This window comes from Artibeus jamaicensis, unplaced genomic scaffold (assembly GCF_021234435.1).
Source record: "Artibeus jamaicensis isolate MK-2021 breed Jamaican fruit bat unplaced genomic scaffold, CSHL_Jam_final contig_851, whole genome shotgun sequence".
Lineage (NCBI taxonomy): Eukaryota > Metazoa > Chordata > Mammalia > Chiroptera > Phyllostomidae > Artibeus > Artibeus jamaicensis.
The window spans coordinates 2,233,516-2,249,130 of NW_026521986.1; the positions used below are offsets into that span (position 1 = coordinate 2,233,516).

At 38.9% G+C, this 15,615-nt stretch overlaps 1 protein-coding gene and 1 non-coding gene across 2 annotated transcripts in view; both read right to left on the bottom strand.

Moving 5' to 3' along the window:
• Nucleotides 1–15,615, bottom strand: part of CCDC175 (coiled-coil domain containing 175) — a 54,354-nt gene that overhangs the window by 23,349 nt on the left and 15,390 nt on the right. Inside the window, exons 7-12 of the mRNA XM_053673357.1 lie at nt 14,075–14,184; nt 10,367–10,448; nt 6,460–6,596; nt 3,950–4,060; nt 1,199–1,270; nt 17–152 (exon numbers count right to left, since the gene is read on the bottom strand). Coding sequence (XP_053529332.1) covers nt 17–152; nt 1,199–1,270; nt 3,950–4,060; nt 6,460–6,596; nt 10,367–10,448; nt 14,075–14,184 — 648 coding nt within the window. The remainder of the gene's footprint in view (nt 1–16; nt 153–1,198; nt 1,271–3,949; nt 4,061–6,459; nt 6,597–10,366; nt 10,449–14,074; nt 14,185–15,615) is intronic.
• LOC119045286 (U6 spliceosomal RNA) lies at nt 9,985–10,091 on the bottom strand. The gene has a single exon (XR_005081764.2). It is a non-coding gene; the product is annotated as a U6 spliceosomal RNA (small nuclear RNA).

Consider the following 15,615-nt stretch of genomic DNA (forward strand, 5'->3'; position numbering starts at 1 on the left):
TGTTGAGTTCCCTTACCTCTTCTAATAAAGCACTGCGTCTCGCTTCTGCGGCCTTAATTTTATCTATAAGGAGTTGCAATTCAATTTGCATTTTGAAAAGCCAACGTCTATGTGTTCTTTTCAGGCAAGCTATTTTCCATTGAGTTATAATACTAGAGGGTAGAACAAATAGAATCATTATCAAATTGCCATAAGAGTCTACAGAAAAGATGAAGGAATGCAAAAGAAAACAAGATTACACGAAATTGTGCAATCGGGGATGCAGACTGCACCTTCACTGAAACAATAAGACCAAAACATCGGCTGCCTCGAGGCTGGATGTACAGGTGGCTTCCAAGTGAGAAGCCACCCAGGCGCAAACCACAGGACAGCGGGCAAACCACACATGGCAGCCTGCGTCCTGTAGGGAAAGGAGAGGCGTGGGAAAGGCTCAGGGGCAGGTGGAAAAAGAACAGACCCAGGCAGCATTCGTCATGGAATTCCCTAAATTACCCAGAGTGCTAATAAGAGATTACAAAGTTCTAGGCTCTCAAATTTTTCTCTCCACCACAACATAAAAAAAGTTACATATAATTGGAGCTGAAAATGTCCAATTTGACTCTTACAAATCATATGAATAGAAATGACAACACCAACAATAATAAAATAGAGGTAAGCTTTCCTAAGCGCTTCCTAGTGCTGGGAGTTGCTCAAAATACATCACGTGGATCATCTCATTTACCACTCATGGCAACCTGATCAGGTGGGTGCTATGGTCATTCCCCACTTTATAGGGATGGGAGCAGAAATTATTAATTAACTGACCGAGGTCCCAGAGCTAGTGAGAGGCAGAGCAACCACAGCCCATTGCAGAGGCCGTGCTCCTACCCACTGTCCTCTGTCCCTGTACATCACCTCCCATACTGTCCACACGGAAGCCAGCGTGAGCAAGAGGCATTCCACAAATCTTGGCTCATGAAAGCTTCTACTCTTTCATGACTTCGCTCTGTTCAAATGGAAAACTTTGGTTCTGTTCAATGCCAAAAATCAAGCTAACACACACATCTAGATCTGAGAGAACTCAAACAAGTTAACTTAGGAAAATCGGTTCCCTGGACTCTAGCAACCAACAAGTAGTCTGGTATCCTTCCTGTGTCCGAGCGCTGTTCATTCAGATGGCATACGCTATTTATAACACAAAGGAACTTGTTTTCTTTACCATCTCTGACGTTCTCTTTCCAGGTTATCATTGAGGACTCTTATCTGTTTCCGGTAGACTTCCTTTGTTGCCCTGAAAACAAGAAAAATCACATTGGATTCGGCACCTGTGGGAGCTGTTAGAATACATAAAACCTTCTGTATAATTCTTATGTACAGTAAGGTTACTGCCTAATTGGGAGACAAAACGAACCTTGTGAGACAACTAAAGGCTTTAGTGCCAGACTACTAGGAAGACAGTTACAATTCAATGCAAGCACAAAGTGATTCTATAAGTTTTGAGGTGTATTTCCGAGGACAGAGCACAGATTTTTTGGAGGCAGTAGAGGAAAGCTTATTGGAGGTTAATGTTTAAAAGAAGGGGAAACATGGAGCTCCAGAATGGTGGTGCAGTCTTACCAAAGAAAGGACGTCGTCATCTGCAGAGACACAGGGGAAGGGAGCAGCAAGTCGGGACTCCTGTGACCAAGGCAGGCTCGCTGCATACAGAGGACGTGAGTGGAAGTTACACTCTGACATAGGATGACTTAGAGTCAACAAATCGGCGAGGAGCTCTGTCCTCCAGAATGAGCTAGATACAATGTCTATTCCTGAAAGTCAGTAGAAATTCTTGAACTAGGGGTAAACGGTAATTAAGGATGGAAGATTTTCTGATGAATCTAAAATGGATGAAAACGTGAAGACTCTGATAGAGGTATTAGAAGCCTTTAATATTCTTATTCCCTCTTTTTCTTATTAAATGCTTTCATGCATAGAGGAATGTAAGGCCACAGAAATAAGATGTGACTTTGTGTCTTTATAAAAGATACTTGTAAGTGAAACTTAGAATATGAAATACTCTTAAATAAACTAGAAACACACTATGCTTTTTTTTCTATTTGAAATCATTACATGGGCTCTCATTTTCTTACCTAAATAAACCTAACACCCCCCCCCCCGAACGGTAGGGCTCTTCATAATTTGCCCCAATGTTATTGATTTTATTTATATATTTGATTTAATCCACAAAGGAGCTCACTAATTTAAAATAAAGCAACAGTAATGTAAAAAATCCTAAGTGGATACCAATAGTGGGCCACAAATTTGGCTCTCAGCTTTCTGGTGTCCAGAGTAATGATGACACAATCATTGATTAGAAATTTGCATTTTTCAGGAGGAAAATAAAGCCCCAATTCTATCTTCTTGCTCTACATAGATAAAAGCTTATAGTTTTCTTTCTGAGGTTCACATGATTAGAAAGAGATGTTTAAATATATTATTTAGCAATACATGGACCAGGAACCAAAAAGCTACACTTCCTGCCTTATTCTACATTTCTGTTGGTATGTGTCAAATTTTCATCCCCACCTATCTTAGATTTCTGTAAGTTGGTCTCTTTGGTGTCCTATATTTAAATTATTTATATCTCTATGTGTGGTGATATTATTCTACCATTTAATAAGCAAACAGAAAAATCTAACTTGCTTTTAAAGGTATGAACTTTTAAATCTTTATATGACAAAGAAGAACTTCTTGACTTTCATCCGTTTTTTAGAAATAATTCACACTGTTCTTTAGTCATACACAATTCATTACTTTGCATGTGTTTTTAGTCTTCATCATCTGCCCAGCTAAAGGATAAGTGGCTTTATGCCCAGCCTTAATGAGAGTATAAAGTGGTAGAATATTTACATAGGGCATTTTGATAATAATTATAAAAATTAAAAATACACAACTCTCTTTGATCCAATAATTCAATGCTTAGGACTTTACTATAAAGAAATAGTCACATGGTTGGACAGAGATAAGTTAATGTTAACTTTGAAAATGGTTTGTCATACAGGAAACAAAAAATGCCTATCAATAGAGCACAGGTTAAATAAAATACAGTATAATCTATGAAAGTAACACTATGCAGTTAGAAAAAAGAATGAGGAAAAAAAGCCTGTGTATATAATTTTTTTCCTTTATTTGAAATAGCTTTGAACTCAATAGGTAAATGTAAAAATTAGTACAAAGAATTCTGATATACCTTCCACCAGCTTCTCCAAATATTGCCATTTTACCATGTTTTATCATTTTCTTAGAAATAATTTTTGCAGTTTATGTAACTGACATATAACATCATGTATGTCACCCAGATATAAATTTAAGTGGAAAAGTCCAATTACAAAAGAGTACAATCCAAGTTTTGGGTAAATGAATATGTACATACATATATATACACACACATATATCCAGCACACACACACACACACACATATATAGTATATATACACATACATATCGTATATACACACATATATACAGTATACACATACATAAATATGAGTATATATATTAGAAAGCTTGTATAGAGTACTGTTAACAGTAATTTTCTCTGTGGAGAGAGTAGGTAACCTTCACTCTCTAAGTTACATATTTTAGTATTTGAATTAAAATCAGATATCGTCATTACTTGTGAAATCAAAGTGACTTAGATGGTAGAAATGGACGTGACGGGGGTCGGTGTTGTCGCGATGTCTGGGCACATTCCTGCCACTGGTCCCCTCGCCCGCCAGCCTCATGCCCAGCACCTTGTGAAGAACTCAGACCTGCCCATCCTTTTGATGAGAGACTCTCTGATAGTGACTTTTCAGGACCGTAGAACAAATAGAACTTATTATAAACCTTCTTTTCTTAGTAGATTAGAATTTGACACAGATTTGTTGCTACTATTTATTTAAAATAAATGAAGAGAAGACAGATTAAAAATTTCAAACAACAAACATACCGGAGAAGCTCAGCAAGCGTGTGGAGTCCTTCTTCCATATTTTTGATGTCTACTTTCCTTTGCGACAGGAAGTTCTCTTTCTGAGTGATAAACGCCAGCTGTTTGTGATTCCTGCCATGACAGGAGACAGAGCTGTCACATGCCAAAGGTTTAAATGATCGTTTTTAACTCCTCAGCGTGAGAAAACAAACCATCACCAGTAAAAATCTCAAAAGTAGTTTGGAAGATTTAGTTCGTGAACTATTTACCCAATGAATCAGGAAAAATGGAAACAAAGTCTTTCTGCGTGTTGGGGCTGAACCTATGCAAACCCCCACGTCAATCACAACAGCACCCACAAAGCCATGAGGAATGCCCTGTGGGACCTGATCCCGCTGAGTGGGTGTCTCTCTCCTGCTGCACGGATCAACTTTGTCACGTTCTTTTGTGAAAGGCAAAGGAGTCAATCAGACCCATTTTGAATGCTGGCTCTACCTCTTCCCAGGAGTGTGACTTTGAAAAGAAACTTTACTTATTAATGAGCCTCTGTTTCCCCATCCATAAAATGGGGGTTATAATCTCCCTGGAAATACAGTTAAATGAGATGAAAGCATTTTATAAATGTGGTTATCTCGTTTGGTCTCTAAGCTGAGGAAAGAATGATAGGAAGCTTATGGTTTTGTTCACACTTCCAGACATTGAGAGGAACATGCCCATAACAGAAAGTACTTTATCTAAGTGTCTTATCTTCAAAACCACCGTGGACAGATCTGTGTCCTCCACAGATGCACATGGTGAAGCCCCAATGACCAATGTGATGGTATGTGAAGAGGGGGCCTTTAGGGGGGTTAGGGTTAGATAAGGTCATGAGGGTGGGCCCCTCATGAAGAGATGAGTGTCCCCATAAGAAGAGTCCAATTACAAAAGAGTACAATCCAAGTTTTGGGTAAATAAATACATACATACATATATACACACACATACATATACAGTGTACACACACACACATATATATATAGTATATACACACATATACAGTATATACTTACATAAATATGAGTATATATATTAGAAAGCTTGTATAGCATACTGTTAAGAGTAATTTTCTCTGTGGAGAGAGTAGGTAACTTTTACTCTCTAAGTTACATATTTTAGTATTTGAATTAAAGAAGAAACAACAGTGTGCTTGCTGTCTCTCTGCGTGCGAGGACACAATGAGCAAGTGGCTGATCTGCGAGTCAGGTTGAGAGCCAGGGCCAGAATCTGCCTATGCTGGCATCCCGACCTGGGCTATCCAGTCTCCAGAGCAGTGAGAAATCAGTTTCTGCTGTCTAAACCACCCACTTGATACCACCTTGTCATGGCAGGCCAAGGTGAAAGGGACAAAACCCAATAAAGGTGGCAGATGTCTCAGTGTTACAATGATTTGTCATCAGTTCATTTTATATTTCAAACTTAGGATTCATCTGAGTACTAACTTAGTATTCATCTGAGGAAAGTTTTTGCCTGAAGAATATTAAGTTTTAGTCTCAGTAAGCTGTTCTATTGCATGAGATAAAAAGATTGCCACAACTCTCTCTAGCTTCAGGGCAACAGCAACACTTATAAACTCAGCTTTCCAATAAGTGGGCCTAGACACAGTAGTTACACTTCTGTGAGATTTAACTTCAAGTGCAGAGATGGGTTATTACTTACATAGTTGATGCTTGCCAGGTGTCATTCTGTAGAATTCATTAAGATGATAATTGTGAATGCCCACAACCTGCTGAGCAGTGCACAAGGTCTTGGGGATATTGTGCTGAGAGAGACAGAGCCACTGCCCTGATCTGTTCAAAGTTCAGTAGGACAAAGGGATTTGGACCCAGTTGATTACAATGTGGGAACTCAAGAAAAGGCATGGCTTTAGAGGGATGTTTCACTCTGGTGAAAGGGAGAAAGACCAGATGGAGAAAGTGGGAAGAACTTTTCAGGGGGAAGCCAAACCAAAGAGGCTGAAAGAGGTGAAAAAATGAAGTTGGAGAGGAGGATAGGGCATATTTGAGAAATTTGGGGGAGGTGGAATTGACAGGCCATGGTGCTTAAATGGAGTCCAATGAGTAGTAAAAGACAGGGGTTTCCTCAAAGAATTCCCCAGGCTCTACATCAGAGGACTACGTCAAGGACCGAACCCTTCTCTGACACAGGGAACACAGGGGCAGAGCCAGTTTCTGATGCGTGTAGACCTCACAGCTTCTCCAGATTGCCTTGTAGGGTGAAAGAATGATTATTCTTTCAGGAACATGGTTTATAAGTTCAAAACATGCACTTGATGTTTACGAATTCAATTTGATCCATATGAGGGAAGTATTACTCAATATTATAGAGAAAGATTAGGAGTGTGTATTTATTATTAGGTAACAAATGTTATATCATTGTCAATAGCTTTTAAAATGAGGATAAGCTTATTTGGAGAGTGACCACTTTGACAGCAAGGAAAGCTCCCCGTAACTATGGCACGTTGGTTCATGTGTGGATCATGAATAGAAACATACTCATCGTGGATTTTCTTTTTCTGCAGAAAAACTTTATCCTCCTCCTGTATGACTATCTTACACTGTCTGGAAAGAGTAGCCAATTTCTCTTGTAGATCTTTGTTTTCTAATTGACTTCCGTGTATTTTTTCAGCCATCTAGGGAAAAAAAACCAAAGTAGTTAAGGTAGAGGACCTGCTTCACAGTCCCTTCGAGGGGAGTCGGGGTCAGATGGGCAACTCTCTAGAGCGCAGGAACTTCGTTTAGCACAGAATGACTATGCCACAGAGGGTGAGCGAGAGATTTCTACATCAAATATGCAATCATACATTTTGGGACCTCTTCCATAAATTACAACAAAAGTGTAGAAAAGTAGTTAATACTGATGCAAAACCAGAGAGTAATAATTAACATGTAAATAAAAATCGGGATTAATAAACTGAGATCACTCAGTTTATGATATATAGGTAATATATATATATATATATCCTATATATATCTATATATATAGGATATATATATTTTTTTCTAGAAGGTAAGTTGCACTGGGGAAGTAAAGTATAACATCAACAGAAGCTCTTACTCATAACCTCTTTGACTGGATGGATATTATACTTACTTCTTGTTAAATATTTCTATTCAAGGACCAAAATAGAGTACTCATTAGTGCTCTGAAGAAGGCGAAGTAAAGCCTTCATGTTTGGATGCTTCTACTGAATTGATCAAATGTAGTGAAAAAGGTAAATTGAGTGTCAATGGTGTGCTCAATAATTCAAAATAACCTTCTGGCTGAGGACCACTAAAATGGCTGGAGGAAAACTTTTTTAAGTGTTGAAGAACTAACAAGATACTGAGGAATTATTAGACCCATTTCTACAAGAAAGCAAGACTCCACTGTGATAAATCTATTTTTAATCCATTTTTCACTGAAAAAATCCTTTTACCTTAGGACATTTAAAGACATGGAAGAAACCACTTGAAAAGTGAGTTTGGGTTCTCTTACATGACAAGGGGGATGGAGGTCAACACTTGGAGCTCGCCCAGGTGTTGAGTCTGGTAAGTCTCCCATCGTGTTAGTCTGGGATCCCAAAGAGCTTCACCCCTTGGTGAAGGGTGGATCGGAAGCTAAGAAGCCATGGTCCATGACCACAAAAGAACCAATAGGTGGATTAAGGTAGTTTGGGACTGGTATGCATGTATATTTGAGTATCTATAAAAATAAATTGGGTCATATTATATGTTCTATTTTATATTTGTCATTCAATAATATATTTTAAACTATGAAATTTAATCAAGGCACTTCTGTTAAACTTTGCTTGTATTTTCCCTCTGTTCAACTATCAAAATAAATGCTTCATTGATATTTTGTGGAGAAATCTTAGTGTACATCCATGGTTAATTACTTAAAATATCATATTTCTTTTAACCTAAGTTTCAAATGTCCAGTGAATTCCCCTGGGGCCTAAATCTGACTCAAATGTTTTACTAATATTATTAAGAGCAATACAGTTGCTACACTTCATGGGTACCACACAGCAGTAAGAAGCTCCTAATTTTTCTAATTAATTCACCTGAAAACTGTCCATTAGTCATGGATAGTCTTTAAAAATTTTATTTGTTATTATTGTTCAATTATAGTTGTCCCCATTTCTTTCCTATTACTCTCTCCTGCCCTACCCACTGCCTACCTACCACATTCAATTTTCCCTCCCACCCCCATTGTCTTTGTCCTTGGGTCTTTTTATACATGTTTTTTGACTAGACCCTTCCACTTTTTTCCCCTATTATCCCCATTCCCCCTGCCCCTCTGGTCACTCTCAGTTTGTTTTTTACTTCCATGTCCCTGGTTCTATGTTGCTTGCTTGTTTGTTTTGTTGATTAGATCCCTCTTATAGGTGAGATCATGTGGTATTTGTCTTTCACCCCCTGGCTTATTTCACTTATCATAATGCTCTCCAGTTCCATCCATGTTGTTGTGAAGGGTAGGAGTTCCTTCTTTCTTTCTTTTGTGCAGTATTCCATTGTGTAAATGTACCACATTTTGTTTATTTTTTCAAGATTTTATTTATTTTTTTTTAAAGAGAGAGGAAAGGAGGGAGAAAGACAGGGAGAGAAACATCAATGTGTGGTTCCCCAGTTTTTGGATCCATTCACTTATTGATGGACTTGGGCTGTTTCTAGCACTTGGCTGTTGGGAACCACCCTGCCTGGTTTCAGAAGCTGTAACCCCCCCCCCCCCCCCAAGGCTAAGGCTGAGTGAGCGACCTTCGGACTATAAGCCACTAAGGAGACAAAGCTTATCTCCCTGGCAAGAGCACTGCTCCTTTTCCCATATCTGGCCCCAAATGCTTGATCAGTTGGCCAATTATGGGTAAGATTCCCCAACGGGGGAACAACCTAAGACAGGCACAATCATGGGGAGGGCCCAGGAAAGGGTTTGCAGGGCTACAGCAAAAGAGAGTAATGGACCCTCACCCCTCAGCTTTGACATAACCTGAGTCCTCATTCTGTCTGCAAGAAGTCTCCTAATTTCTTGGCTGCCTTACTTCCCCTGCCTGACTTAAGCCTGAAACAATGACAGAGGGTGGTGCAGCCCTGTGCTGGAAAGGGCAGGTTCCCCAGGCAATCAGGCTTGAGAAAGAATATATAAAATCCTGTGAAACCTGCTTTGCTAAGAATTCTCTCAATTAAATGACGAGGGTCCTAGCAGGAAATGAGTTTGTTTCCCAAAGTTTTGCAGCCCTTTAGCTAACAGACCCTGACTCAGAATAGGCCCTCAGAGTTCTTTCTATGTTATCTATTGTTTGATCCTTACTGCCCAACAATGATTAATGAGCTTTACCTGTATTCTTGTGCAAAATAAACCTAATAAAAGCCCATTGAGCAAAAGGCTCTAGGCCCTTCTCCTTTAAGAGACTGACCACCTTTCTTCCCCAAGCATATCATGTCTTGGTAGACTTATTCTCATCCATGGTGGCCCCTGGGGGGAGCCCCCCCCACTTGGCTATTGTAAATAATGCTGTTATGAACATGGGGTGCATGGGTTTTTTGGAACTGGCATTTCAGGATTCTTAGGGGATAGTCCCAGCAGTGGAATCATTGGGTCAAAAGGCAGTTCTATTAGTTTTCTGAAGAAATTCCGTACTGTTTTCCACAGTGGCTGTACCAGTCTGCATTCCCACCAGCAGTGCACTAGGGATTCCTTTTCTCCACAGCCTGGCCAGCACTTGTTATTTGGTGATTTGTTAATGATGGCCACGCTGACCATTGTGAAGTGGTATCTCATTGTGATTTTAATTTACATCTCTCTGATGGTTAGTGATGCTGAGCATGCTTTCATGGGTCTCTTGGGCCCTCTGTATGTCTTCCTTGGAGAAGTGTCTGTTCAGGTCCTTTGCCTATTTTTTAATTGGATTGTTTGTCTTCCTGGTTTGGAGTCATGTAAGTTCTTATATATTTTGGAAATCAAACCCTTGTCTGAAGTATCATTGGCGAATACACTTTCCCATATGGTTCCCTTTTCATTTTGCTGTTTTCTTTAGCTGTTAAAATATGGAACTCTTCACGAATTTGCATGTCATCCTCGTGCAGGGGACATGCTAATCTTCTCTGTATCGTTCCAATTTTAGTACATGTGTTATTGAAGCAAACACAGTCGTGGACAGTCTTAACATAAAATAACCATACCCATGTGAAAAGCTACTGAGAAAATGGTTCATCTTTACATAACTATCTTTGCTCATTTATACAATTAAAGTTTTTGGGGATGGAATAAAATCTTTCAATCAGTAACTGTTAATTATCATGATTCTTATTGGTTCATGAAAATGTACTTTTGGAAAATTTCACATTCCTCATGTTTATTTAAAATATTGACTAAAAATAAAATCTAATTATAATCTAAAAATCATCATTTCTGTTTTCCTACCTCCTTTATCCTCTGCAATAATTCATTTTTTTCAGTATTAGATGCATCATTCAGTTTTTCCTTGCTCTTCTTAAAAAAAGTCCTTGAACAAAGAAAGTCAACAAATTCCTATTAAAACATGTTTTTTAGCAAAGCCACATCACCCTACATAACATATTTACTTACATAGCCATTATACTAGACAAAAGAAGTTAGTTTTTGAACTGATGGATTAATTATTTATTATTGTATTCAATCATTTAAGAAGTGATTATCAAACACCTGCACTTTGCCTGTGTTATAGGTACATGAGCTGCCGCATAAGCAAAGTACTTACTTTCATAAGAACTGCACTCTACTGGAATGAATAGTCAGAACATAAGCAAATTTTCACAAAATAAACAAATAACATATTTCAGACAGTGTTAAGTGCTGAAAGAACACAAAGTCGGGTAAAGGACATTTGAGAAAGCCTGAGAGCAGGGTTGCTACTTTAGACAGGAAAAAAACTCTCAGAATGACTCGTGAAAGACCTGAACAATGAGAAGGAGCCAGATATGTAAAGATCCAAATGAACAGCTTTTCATGTAGAAGAAGCAGCAGCTGATAGCCTCCTGAAGCAGAAACAAGCTTGGTGTATTTTACAGAATGGGACATGAGAAGGCAGGGTGAGGTAAACAGAGACTAGATCATACAAGGTCTTGGGGACAAGGCAGAAGTTCCGATTTTATTCCAGAGGAAACCAGGGAAGGATTTTTCCAGCAGAGGAGTGACATGAACAGATTTACATCTTGTAAAGATGACTCTGGCTTCTCTGTGGAGTAAGACAACAGTATAGGAAGACAAAGGATGTGGACGGCTATGGAAGTAATCCAGAAGAGATTCTCATAATGGTGGAGGTGGTGAGAAATTGTTAGATTCAGGATATATTTTGAGATGAAGGCAACAGGACGTGCCTTTGGATTTGGCTAGTGTAAGGGTTAGGTAGTGGAGAAAACAGGAAAGGTAGACAATGTCTGTGTTTTGGGTTGTATTGATTGGTGAAATGGTGGCATGGAAGACTGAAGGAAGAGCTGTTTCAAGGAGGTGGGGAATTAAGAATTCTGTTTAGGATGTGATATAGCTGAGATATCTCATAGATAGCCTCCAAATGAAGAGGTATAATAAGCTATAGAGTATATGCATTTAGAGGTCAGGGCTGGGTATATCAGTTTGGGAGTTACTGGGATATGGAAGGAATTTAAAGCCATACAACTTAATAAAATCATGTACGGAGAATAGTGAAAAGAGCTGGGAACTCCAAAATTTTAGAGTCAGAATGAGTTGGATGGAGTAAAGTGTCCTGAGAAGGATCAGTGCAGTGAGTAAAGTAACAGAATGTGAGGTTTGGCAAACCAAGGGAAGAAAGGATTTCCAGAAGGTAAAAGTGATTATCTACGTCACATTCTGTTAAGAATTCAGAAATTTTAAGGACTAGACTGGACCACTGAAGTTTGGCAAGACAGAAGTCACTGGTAACCTTGAAAGTTTTGAAGCCATTTCAGCCCTTTTAAAAAGCATCTATAATTTTCATAGTCTCCTGCACAGTGATGGCATTATTTACTCTGACTCACATATTGGATGTCATTCATATACAACATTTAGCTTCCAACTCCTTACTTCTTGTACATTAAAAACCAGCAAATGGCAAAGAAAGATCATAGCAATTTAGAAAGGTAGGCACTGATCCACCTTTATTCTGCAAACACATCATGATTAATAACAAGAACAAAACAACAAGGATTAAACTATCAATACCTCCCCTCGGCTTGTGGGGCACTGAGATACTCTTAACTGTTTACATATGTGGGGGTGTCAAACTCATTTTCACCGGGGGCCACATCAGCCTCATGGTTGCTTTCAAAGGGTCAGATGTAATTTTAGGACTGTATAAATGTGACTACTTTTTAACTAGGGGCGGGGAGCTCAGCATTGCCACCAGGGAAGACTAGGTGGCGCCAGGCTGGATAAAACAAGGTGGAGGGCCGGATTCAGCCCATGGGCCTTGTGTTTGCCACCTGTGATATAGAATTTAAACTCATGGTTGTGTGATGTTTGTTTTTCCACAATATTTTGACCTCCAAATAGGTATCAAACTTGTAAATTAAAGATTTCATGGGGTGAACATTAAGGCTTCTAGATGATAGGAGTTGTGCAAATTATTCTAGTTTCTTGTGTAATTTATTTATTCTTAAAGAATCTTATAAAACAAACTGGCTTTTCAAATCCACCAAGCAAGAACTAGGCTACCTCTCCTCACCTTCACTGATAGAGAAAATGAACTCAGTGCCAAAATAAAAATGATGAAGAGAATTTTAAGAAATCTGCCAAGTAAAAAAAGAGGAAAAAGTAAAGTTTTATTAGTCAAAAGGGGTTAACCTATACCTTCAATCACCAAATTAATCAAAAACACTTTTCTTCAGTGAGATTCCAATTGAATGAAAACTCTTGAAAAGTTAGGGTTGTCCAAAAAGATGAGCCACTATTTGTGGAACATCTAAGGAGCCTCATTTTCTTCTTGAACATGTACTTAAAACAGTTAGCTAACATGAAGAATGCTTATAAATAAAACTTCCTCAGTGTAGCAAGATTTTTCATCATAACTCCTAGAAATAATGTGAGCTAACTTATATATTTTACTATGATTTTTTGCCTAGTTTTTCTTTAAAACACGGATGAACTAAAAACTATTGACTCACTTTCAAAGGAAAAGATTTCTTATTCTGAGTTGGAATCAGAGTAATGCTTGAGTTTCCTTATTATCAATCTGGCACTGAGTGCAAAGGTTACAGCCCATTTTGTGAACCAATGCTGATGATTACTGTACTGTGCAAATGCTGTTTTAGAAGACATAATTTTAATCACAGTGCATTCAAACCTATATATGTAGAAATGAACCATATCATAACAGGATTCCATGTGTGAAGTTACGTGTCTTCTGTGGAATCTACTCAGTTCACAATTTGTCTTTTAAACTGCCAGAGAAGCCTGAGTTAGGCCCAGGAGCCATGTTGTATCACAAAACCCCACCTTTCTGCCCAGAGTTGAGCCACACAGGTTTTGATGAGAAATGTGGGAATTCTCCCAGAAGAGTCTGTTGGCCAATCTCTAAAGATAGATGGGTCTAGAATGTCCATGCTCAACCATGGGCTCACCAGGAAGAGAACACAGCACGTAAATAAAGAGATAAGGATGAAACACTTTGCAGAAGGAAGAGAGACTGTGGGCCTTGGGGCAGAATGGAAAATTTTCTGAAGTTTCTGGTTCAGGCCCCATGGGTAACAGGTTTTGCCCTGAGGCTTCCCCGTATTAAATCAGTATGTTCTGCAAGTCTCCCTCGTCTAAGAAAAACCACTGTCATGGTAGGGGTAGGTGACTTTGTAGCCTTGTGGCAGGCCTCCCCAATGCCTTCCAGGGGTGTATTTGCTCACAGGGAGTCAGGAACTGAAGTGGAGATGACACAGTCTACAGAGTCCCTTCCTTTCCTAAGGTGACAGCATCATCCCCAATATTTTCTCTTGATCATCTGCACATACGATTAATTTCAAAATAAAGAGGTGCTTCTGTAAAGCTGACATTACACAAATTTTAGTAAACTAAAATATTCTAATTTTCATCTAATTAAACATTTTTAAGGAAAGGAACATAATACCTAGAAATGCTTCAGTAAAAATAAAGTATCATACTTACATTTTATCCTCCAGGACACCACAGGCTTTCTTCATTTCTTCAATCTTTTGTTCCCAATGTCTTATTGCTTCTTGTACTTGTTCTATCTCTACATTGTGATCACTAAGAACCTATTGAAATTAAAAAAAATTTAATGGCATTTAATCATTGTCAAATGATTCATGACAGCATTTCAATTGTCTAAATATTCAGGTATCACTCATTCAACTTCTACTTTGGGGGGTCCTTTAGTTAAAATAAAAGCAACCAATTCGTATACTTGTTTCTTCAAAGTATAAACTTGGACAGAAATAACTCTGAAATCATCAGAAAAAACAACAAAATTTGGGAGGGGGAGCAACCAAATATAGCAGTGAAGATGTGAAAACTATAAAAACAACTTTCAAGACATGAATTCATTTTGATTATCTTTTATAAAGATAAACAAGTCTATATTTTCATATATGTCTTCAAAGTGTTCTTCCAGGATAGTAGAACGAGTATTACAAATAAGTGAAAAAAATGGAGTCTTCACATTAATTGATAGCTATGTTCATGCTGAAAAAAAGTTTCTTTATTAATATTTAATCAAAAGTTTGAAAATGAAACAATTGGATACTGTGAAAAAATGTTAGCATGATGTTAAAAAGGAAATATGGATGAAATATTCATAGTGAAATATATATTTTTACAATGCAGTTTCCAAACAAAGAAAAGGGAGGCAAACATATCAGCCTTGGGTCTTGGCTTGTGAGGGAGCGCGTAGCTGACCCAGTCCCTTGGCTTTCCGGCACAGAGTCCCCTGGACAGATATGCACTCTAACCCTGCATATCAGTGTGGGTCACAGAAACACCTGCGGGCAGTATAAAGGGGCTCTCCATCATGCCAAGTGGCACAGGTGAGTGACAGCTCCCCCAAACTGTTTTTTTTTCTCTAAAGCACCCAGGTGACTGAAATTCTGGGCCATAACTCGTTCCAGAGTAACAGGGGTCTGAAGTCCTAGAACTGCCACCAAAGGTCAGCAGAATGTCTGAAGGACTCTGACCAATCATCAGGATGAGTGAGTAAATGCTGAAGGCCACCAGGCCTGACATCAGTGACCTTTAACCCCCAGTCCTTCCTGCTGTGGACACGTAGGCCACCTGGAAAGTCCCACACTGTCACTATTTTCTGCTATCACGACGTCAGCTTGACCCGTCTGCAGAGTTTTCTAAACTAAAGGTACTGAAAGAAGGTTAATCTGACATTCCCTATTGTCTCAGTCCCCAGCCAAAACGTTCTTTTCTAATCTTGGGCAGGAACGGGAACAAACTTTACCAAATACACAGCACTCAGCTAAAGCCATACGGGCATGACCTCACTGATCTCCACAAGAGCCATTCGCAATAGGCAATGGTATTACTGCATTTTAGAGGTGAGAAAACTCTAGGCTGGTTGAGCCCATGTTTGTGACTGTCAGGTGAAGTACCATTCTCCACCAGGAAGCTGGGGCAGGGCGTGGACAGGCTACACTGGGGGAGAGGAAAAATGAGAAGTTTAAGCCTTGTCTAATCTGGCCTCA